The sequence below is a fragment of the Anser cygnoides genome, chromosome 30 (genome assembly GCF_040182565.1).
Source record: "Anser cygnoides isolate HZ-2024a breed goose chromosome 30, Taihu_goose_T2T_genome, whole genome shotgun sequence".
In the NCBI taxonomy this organism is placed as follows: Eukaryota; Metazoa; Chordata; class Aves; order Anseriformes; family Anatidae; genus Anser; species Anser cygnoides.
In genome coordinates, this window is record NC_089902.1 from 2,322,320 (window position 1) to 2,331,388 (window position 9,069).

The 9,069-nt window shown below is 53.0% G+C and overlaps 1 protein-coding gene across 1 annotated transcript; it reads left to right on the forward strand.

Moving 5' to 3' along the window:
- The first annotated feature begins 4,253 nt into the window (after window positions 1-4,253).
- Window positions 4,254-5,168, forward strand: LOC136787762 (olfactory receptor 14J1-like). Its single transcript, XM_066985079.1, has one exon. It carries the CDS (start codon window positions 4,254-4,256, stop codon window positions 5,166-5,168), a length of 915 nt encoding a protein of 304 aa, XP_066841180.1.
- The last annotated feature ends 3,901 nt before the right edge of the window (window positions 5,169-9,069 follow it).

Genomic DNA, 9,069 nt, shown 5'->3' on the forward strand with positions numbered 1-9,069 from the left:
GTCTTGGACAGGGGTCGTCATGTCAGAGGTGTTGGCTTTTGCCTAAAGTCATCCTTCAGGACTCCTTTCAGGTCTCTACAAAGAAGTGGCCACTGCCTCCAAGATGCCAGGGGCAAACTGAAGCATGCATGACGGCCTGGGAGAAGTTAACCTGAATCCATATGAGCCATTCTAGATCCAAAAGCTGGAGGCAGGAAGCACAATTTCAGGGTGGTGCAGAGCTGCTGGACACATTGTGCAGGGTACTCCTACAGCCTTTGTGTCCTTCTCTGTGCTGGCTTAGGAGCTGCTTCTTTCTCAGGAGCAGAGTAGCCAACAGAGGTGAGACAGATACTCTGAGTTCATGAAAGCCATCAGAAAGCTGCCCCTTAGAAGATGACTGATATGGGGAAGTCAGGAGAAGCCTGCCCAGGAGAGATGTGAGATCTGGGGGAGGGAAGAGGAGCTTGGCCAGCAGAAGCTAATGATTTTGGAGAGGTAAGAATGCTCAGGTAATGTTGATCCTGCAGTAAAGCTGACTTAAAGCAGTCATGTGAGGCCCTTGCCCTATTTTAACCTGTAACATTAATACCTAAATCTAAATGCCACTCCACACCCTGACAGGAATCCACTGCTCTAAGTATTGACCACAATATCCCTTGAAGCCAAAATTAGTCCATAACACCTTTGCCTTACCTTTACTCTCTTGCTCACCCTGATCCCTGCCTTTAACACAAGCATTAAAACGCTCTATTTAACCCAAGCCTTCTTGCAGACCTAAACAAAATGCTAAACCAAAGAGCTTGCACATACCCTAACCACAGACCTGAAACCCAAAGCCCAACACCAAACCCTCCCACTCAATATTTGCTTAAGCTCACAGCCAGAAATCTTCGCCGTAGTCCCTAATGCCATACATGAACAACTAACATCCAAACCCTGAACTCCTGTGCATTGTTTAATCTCTAACCCAGAAATATGAGACCTAGTCCCTAATTCCATTCAAGAAAATCTAACACATAAAGCCCCTGTCCCTGTGCATTAACCTCCTCACCTTCAGCCCCTCTCCTAACCCTTAACTTAAGGTGCTTGGCCCCTTGGGGCAAGGCAGGAACTGTGAGACTTCTCCGCAGCCACATGGCATTCAGAGATGAGTGTGAGGGGCCATGGATCTGATCAGCTTGTGGGCCACAAGGAGGAGATGGGTGGGAATGCTCTGCTGAGCTCAGCTCTGCCTCAGGATCTCCTGCCCCAGCAGGAGGAATGTGACTGGGGCAGTGACTGGGAGGTCACTTCTGTCTCTGCAGCTGATAGGGCAGCAGCAGGAACGTGTCACGCAAAGGGACTGTGAGGTGCCTTGTGTCTGGAGGTGGCAGGTCACCCTTGGCTTCTCCTTGGGGTCTGCACTTTGGGGCTGACATCTGCCAGTGGCCCTGCTAGGCCAGCAGAAGGCCCCTGCTTGGCATGCTGCCTGTGGGATCCCCTCTGCCTCCATCCCCAGGACGACCCAGACACAAAAAAGGCCCGCAGAGGGCTTGTCCTGTCCCTTCTGCTTGAGTCCAGGACTGCACAGCAGGAGGCCCAAGGCTTGGCTGTGTCTAGCCAAGAAGCTGCAAGGCCAGCAGCAGGCCCATGCCTTGGGAGATGCTGCTGAGGTGACTTCTGTGTGCTTGGCTGACAGTCCGCAAGGAGCCTGATGGCTTGGGATGCCTGCTTCAGGAGTGGTTTCCACCCTGATGGAGCTTTCTTTGGTAGTAGGAAAGAGCAGGAGAGAAAAAAGTGCCACAGAATTCACTTTGGAATGTTGGCACTCACCATGAGGAGGAGGAAAAGTCCATGGGAACAACTGGTCTTGCTGCTAGAGCCTGAGGCAAAGAAGACATTAAGTGCCTCAGCCTTTACCTCTTCTCTTGTCACCAGGTTTACCCCCACATCCATTAAAGGATGATGAGTCTTCTTAATCCTCCTTTATTAAAGTGTTTATATAAACGGGTTTTTTTGTCTTTGACAGTAATAGACAGATTGAGCTCTACCAGCGCTTTGGCCCTTCTAACTTTGACCTGCACAGCCCCATAACATTCAGGACACAGCTCCAGACAAACTGACAGCATGCATGAGAAGGAAGCACAGAGGAGGTGGAACCTGGCAGCCTTCCATCCCCTGCCCTTCTGTGACTCTGTGCTGCGATTCCATTCAGCTGGTTACTCCTGTGTTATCCAAACCTTCCTGCAGCTCCTCATGCCACTGTCTTGTCAGAGAAAGCACAATCACACGAAGGTTGAACTGTCTGCCTGCAGATGTTAACAGCTGACAGACTGCAGCATCCATGTGGGAGAACCTTGAGAAACTGCAGGATGTTGCCTACGGAAACATCTTGGCATTTACAAGGAGAAGAGCCCAGTCCTGCACCAGAAGAACAATAACCCCACACATCAGGGCAGACTGGGACCCTGCTGAGTGAGCAGTGCCCAGGAGGAGGAGGGCCTGGGCACCACGAGGGATGCCATACGAGCAGTGGTGCTGCTCCCCAGGAACCAGGCCAGCTTCCTACAGAGCTGCCTTACGAGGAGCATGGCCACCAAGAAGATATGAGTTATCAGACTCAGCTCAGATCCTGGGAGATACCACATGGACAAGGGTCTGCAGCCAGCAAGAAAACAGGTACAGGTCTGGAAGTCCCTAGGACGGCCTGCTGTGGAGAGCAGCAAGGGCTGTGACAAGGCAGCAAGTCCCAACAGGACCCAGGGCTTTGTGTCCATGGCTCTGGCTGTTGTCTCTGCCACTGAGGCCTAGGAGGAGACAGCTTATCGGTAAAGCACCAGGGCCTCATTGCCTCCTCGCCCCCACCCACGAACCAGGCAGGGCTCGTACCATTCTCCTGCACTTGGCCATGCACATCCCCATCTCCTCCTGCCCCACGAAGAGCCCTGAGCAAGGTGTGACAGGAACAGGTCTCTCTTCCAGGGTTCCAGGGGTCAAGGCCAGACCGTTGTGCTTGGTGAAACTCATCCAGTTTGCAAAAGTGACATCAGGGTCACCTTCACAGTGCCTTTGTCTCCTTGTCCTCACTGCCTCCAATGCTCTGCTCTAACGAGCTCCAAGGGAGGCTGTGTCAGTGCTGGCCCTCAGGGGGACACTGCAGGAAACTTGCCTCTGACTTGGACTTGTTGAGAGATGGCTTCAATTGTCTCTCAGTGCCTGAGGTTTGTGGGCTCCTCAGCAGAGCCCCCCGAGGGGGGATTCCAATGCCTTGGGCTGGGCGTGTGGTGCTGAGCTGGGCCGGGCTCGTGGGACAGAGAGAGCTCGTGGCAAGAGGGCCCTGGTGCAGAGAGACAGCTGTGCCCAGGAGCAGCTCCTGTGCACAGCGCAGCAGGGCTGGGGGCTCTGACCGCAGGTGGCACCCAGGCAGAAAGGGATTCCAGGCAGCCTGCAGGGTGCGAGCAGAGGAGAGCTCAGTGCAGGAGAAACCTTCACAGCCCTGCACACGGTAAGTCTCTGGCTGCAGGACAGTGCAGGGGAGGTTCCTGGAAGGAGCTCCTGGGTCCGGGACATCTCTGCCTGGCCAGGAGCTGCCAGGATGTCTCTCGTGGCTTGTGCGGTGCAGAGGAGAAATTGCTGCAGGGCAGCCTTGGGCAGAGGAAGGGGGGGGGCAGGGGCTTCCTGGAAAAAGAGGGCACTTTCTGCAGTCTCTGCCTGCCTTTTCCTGCTCTGATTCTGGGGCAGGCTCTATGTTGAGTGGTTGGATTTGCACAGGTGACTGAGCTTCCACTGCCTTGAACTGAGACCTAAGCAGGTTACTGACGAACCTCAGAATATCCCCTCCCTTCTCTCTACTCACAGACTGCACCAGGGTTTTTCTGTGCTGTTCTTTAGGACCTGCAGACAAGGAGATGTAATTTTTTAGCACAACCTCTGAGTGCAGCCATCCCACACCTGAGTGCTGCAAGCAGGCAGCAGCTGCGCACCAGGGGATGGACAGAGCAGCCCTCCTGGATGTGACCTCTGGCTGAGGTGTGCCGCCACAGCAACAACATTTACCACTGCAGTGGAGCAGAGGTGGCGCATTGGGGGCTGATGGGCAGAGGTGGCTGCTAAGTACGGGACACTCAGCAAGCACAAATCAGGGCTACAACCAGGGAGAGACACAAAGGTAACCCTGAAAGAAAGACAATGTGAAGGCTTTAATGAGAAAAGAAAAGAGTATTCCTCAGGGAAAATTACCCTAACAGTCTGTATTTTTTCTTCTTTGCAGTACCCTTGATGAAGGGCAGGAAATGCCCAACAGCAGCTCTGAGAGCGAGTTCCTCCTGCTGGCATTCGCAGACAAGCGGGAGCTGCAGCTCCTGCACTTCGGGCTCTTCCTGGGCATCTACCTGGCTGCCCTCCTGGGCAACGGCCTCATCCTCACCGCCGTAGCCTGCGACCACCGCCTCCACACCCCCATGTACTTCTTCCTCCTCAACCTCGCCCTCCTCGACCTGGGCTGCATCTCCACCACTCTGCCCAAAGCCATGGCCAATGCCCTCTGGGACACCAGGGCCATCTCCTATCAAGGGTGTGCTGCTCAAGTTCTCTTTTTTGTCTTCTTCTTTGGTTCAGAGTATTCCCTTCTCACTGTCATGTCCTACGACCGCTACGTTGCCATCTGCAAGCCCCTGCACTACGGGAGCCTCGTGGGCAGCAGAGCTTGTGCCCAGATGGCAGCAGCTGCCTGGGGCAGTGGCTTTCTCAATGCTGTCCTGCACACAGCTAATACATTTTCCTTGCCCCTCTGCCAAGGTAATGAGCTTGATCAGTTCTTCTGTGAGCTTCCTCAAATCGTCAAGCTCTCCTGCTCAAAGGCATTCCTCAGGGAGGTTGGGCTTATTGTATTTAGTGCCTGTTTATCATTTGCTTGTTTTGTTTTCATTGTGGTGTCCTATGTGCAGATATTCAGGGCTGTGCTGAGGATCCCCTCTGAGCAGGGCCGGCACAAAGCCTTTTCCACGTGCCTCCCTCACCTGGCCGTGGTCTCCCTGTTTATCAGTACTGTCATGTTTACCTACCTGAAGCCCCCCTCCATCTCCTCGCCATCCCTGGACATGGTGGTGGCAGTTCTGTACATGGTGGTACCTCCTGCAGTGAACCCCCTCATCTACAGCATGAGGAACCTGGAGCTGAAAGATGCTTTGAGGAAACTAATGCCTTGATGTTCTTCAAAATCAAGATATTGCCCTTCGTCTTCAGCCCTTCATCTTCTAATCTAACACATTACTGGCACAAGGGTTATTCTATTGGTATTGTGGTCATTTTTAATACTCTGCCGGGCAGGGCAGCAACTCGGGGCTGTGTAGAAAGTGGGTTGCATGGGGAAGGGTTGCCACAGTGTCTGTCCAGGCCAGCGCAGACGTGCTCACCTGGCAAATGCTCCTTGGGAGATGGGATGTCATGGGAGAAGAGCAGGTCCCCCTGTGTGTGCAGGAGAAAAATGGGAAGAGAAACCCTTTGCTGGTGGTGCCATCGCATGCATGTGGAGAGATGAACATGAGTGAGCACCAAGGCCATCAGCTATTCCTACAAGCCTCTTGAAGGCCAGTGGGGCAGATAGTGCCACAAGTCCAAGTAACATCCCCTGGGAAGCCACCTGAGTGCAGCTCTGGGATGTGCCTCCTTGAACCGAGGTCCCTGTGCCCACTCCTCATGCCTTGGGGCATCTCAGAGGAGGGCAGAGCAGGGTGAAGCACCGCAGGGCTGAGGTGCCTCCCAGCCTCTATCAGTGGCTGCAGGAGCCAGAGGGACACTGCAAGTGCTGCAGTGCACTGCCTGTGGGTGTGCAAGGCAGGGGCTCATGTCTCTCAACAGCCCCGTGTGTGTGAGGAGCACAGGAGGACAGCTCAGATGTGGACACCTCACAGAGCCCTGACACTGCCCTGTGTGACTCCAGAAACTATCCCTGGTGTCCTTGTGAGATTCCTGTAACCCCCGCTTGCACAGGTTCAATGCAGATGCTCCTCTCTGCCATGTCACAATACCCCGCCTTTCTGGACTGGGCTGTCAAAGGTTTGGATCAGAGATTTCTGGGGACTTGGAAAAGGCAGGCATCAAACCCATCTTCAGGAAGGGAAACAAAAAGGATTGGCAGAAGTGCAATTGTCAACTCTACTCCTGGTAACACGATGGGGAAAGTCCTGCCACAGCCATCTTCAGGCACTTGGAGGAAAACCAAGAGATTGCTGAAGCAGTAGGGGAGGGGAAAGAAGGGATCATGGTGAACCTAGACATTAGCAAGGCCTTTGCCATGGTCTCCTGGGGTCTCCCTCTAGCCAGACTGGTGATAATTGGACTGAAGAAAGAGATGATGATGTGGGGGGGAGGGTGGCTGGACATAAGTGGTACAAAGTCCTCCTGCCAGCCAGACACCAGCAGCATCCCTCAGTGATGGGGCACGTGGGTCAACACCATTGAACATCTTTGTTATCTCCCTTTATGATGGTATGGAGTGCATTTTTCAGCTCAGTTGTAGATGATGCCAAGCTAGGAGGAGTCCTTGAGCAACTTCACCTTGCGCAGAGCACAACACTATGTGGGCCGCTGCAGGGAAAGTTAACTCCATCCCAGACAGACCCAGTACAAGCAGACACCTGGTTGGCATGCTGACTGTGAGATCCCCTCTGCCTACATACCCAGTAGGACCCTTAGAGGAAGAAGGCCTGGCTATAGGTTGTCATGTTCCTTCTTGGGGGTAAGGAACTGGACAGGCTCGAGAGGTTGCTTGTGGGAACCTCATGAGACCCCACCTGCTCTCATGAGATGCCACCTGGAGTACTGCGTTCAGCTCTGGGGATCCCAATGTAAGAATGACATGAAGCTATTAGAGTGAGTCCAGACAAGGACCACAAGGATGATCAAGGGGCTGGAGCACCACTCCTATTGAAACAGGCTGAGGGAGTTGGGGTTTTTCAGCCTGGAGAAGACAAGGCTCTGAGGAGATGCATCCATCCAGTACTTAAAGGGGGCCAACAGAAAAGCTGGGGAGAGACTTTTTCTCACGGTGTGCAGTGATAGGACAAGGGGAATGGTTTTAAACTTGAAGAGGGTAGATTTAGAGTAGATAGTCAGATGAAATTCTTGACTTGGAGGTGAGGCACTGGCACTGGTGCTGTGAGTCCAGAGGTCACCCAGAGGGAGTTTGGATCAGCCCATGCCCTTGTGTTTGAAGGAACAACTGGTGAGAGTGGAGAGGCATCAGTGAAATCCTGGCAATACCAGAGTGAGAGCCAGGTGGGGAAGAGAAGTGGCTGTCTGCAGCCTTCAGAGAGGTGTGGGACAGCACAGGAAAGCCTGCAGAGGAGAAGGCAGAGGGCTCTGACAAGAATGGAAGGCTGCAGCAGCACTGACACCTTTGTCTCTGCAGCCATGGGTTGTGAGGAGACATGTTATACTCATGGCACTGGGACCATGTACTTTCCTTTCAACCATGTGCAAACACTGGGAGGTGTCATACCATTGTCCTTCACATGATATTATGGGCATCGTCCCCTACCCCACAGACCCCAGGAAGAGCCCTGAGTGAGACAGGGGGGTGCAGAATCTCTCCTCCAGTGGCTGGGGTCAGGCCTTGGCCCTTCTGCTTCACCAAAACAAACCGAGACTTTTCTCAGTACAGTGCCTTTGCTTGTCTGTAATCATGGCCTCCAGTTATCTGCCCTAACAATTCCCACGGGAGGCTTTCATAGTAACAGACTAGAATAGCCAACAGAGTATAGAGTACTCAAAAACTACAGAATAGAGTAGCCAACAGAGGTGAGACAGGTACTCTGGTATAATGAAAGCCATCAGAAAGCTGATCCCCGTTAGATGACTGATATGGGGAGGTCAGGAGTATCCTGGCCAGGAGAGATGTGAGATTTGGGAGAGGGAAGAGGAAGGGAAGAGGAGCTCAGAAGCTTACTTTCTAGAGGTTAGAGGGTTCATGTAATGTTGATGCTGCTGTAACACTGACTTCAAACAGTCTTCTGTGTCCCTTACACTATTTTCAACAGTAACAAAAATCCCTCAACATAAACATTAGTCCACCACCCTGACAGGAAACCACTACTGTAATGCAGAACTCAAAGTATCACTTTGAGGAAAACTCAGTCCATAGCCCCTTTCCCTTACCTTTACTCTCTTGCTCACCCTAATCACTGCCCTTAACACTAACATTAAAATGGTCTATTTAACCCCAGACTTCCTGACAAACCTAAACAAAACCCTTAACCATAGTGCATGCCCATACCCTAACCAGAGACCTGACTCCGCAAGCAGAACACCAAAGACTCCCACTAAAACTTCGCTTAATCTCTAACTGAGAAAGGTAAAATCTAGTCGCTAGGAGACTAGAGAGAGGTCAGCTCAGCCTCAGGACCTCCTGCCCCAGCAGGACGAATCTGACTGGGGCAGTGACTGGGAGGTCACTTCTGTCTCTGCAGCTGATAGGACAGCAGCAGGAACGTGTCACGCAAAGGGACTGTGAGGTCCCTTGTGTCTGGAGGTGGCAGGTCACCCTTGGCTTCTCCCTGGGATCGGCACTTTGGGGCTGACATCTGCCAGTGGCCCTGCTAGGCCAGCAGAAGGCCCCTGCTTGGCATGCTGCCTGTGGGATCCCCTCTGCCTCCATCCCCAGGAGGACCCAGACAGAAAGAAGGCCCGCACAGGGCTTGTCCTGTCCCTTCTGCTTGAGTCCAGGACTGGACAGCAGGAGGCACAAGGCTTGGCTGTGTCTAGCCAAGAAGCTGCAAGGCCAGCAGCAGGCCCAGGCCTTGGACGATGCTGGTGAGGTGACTTCTGTCTGCTTGGCTGACAGTCCGCAAGGAGCCTGATGGGTTGGGATGCCTGCTTCAGGAGTAGTTTCCACCCTGGTGGAGCTTTCTTTGCTAGTAGGAAAGAGCAGGAGAGAAAAAACTGCCACAAAGTTCAACTTGGAAGGTTGGCACTGGCCACGAGGAGGAAGAAATGTCCCTCAAAGAGTAGTACTGTGGTGCCTGAGGTCACCCAAAGACTATCTATTATCAGTCTCTAGCTTTGTGTTTCAAGGAACAGCTGGTGAGGGTTGATGAGGCATTGGTGAAA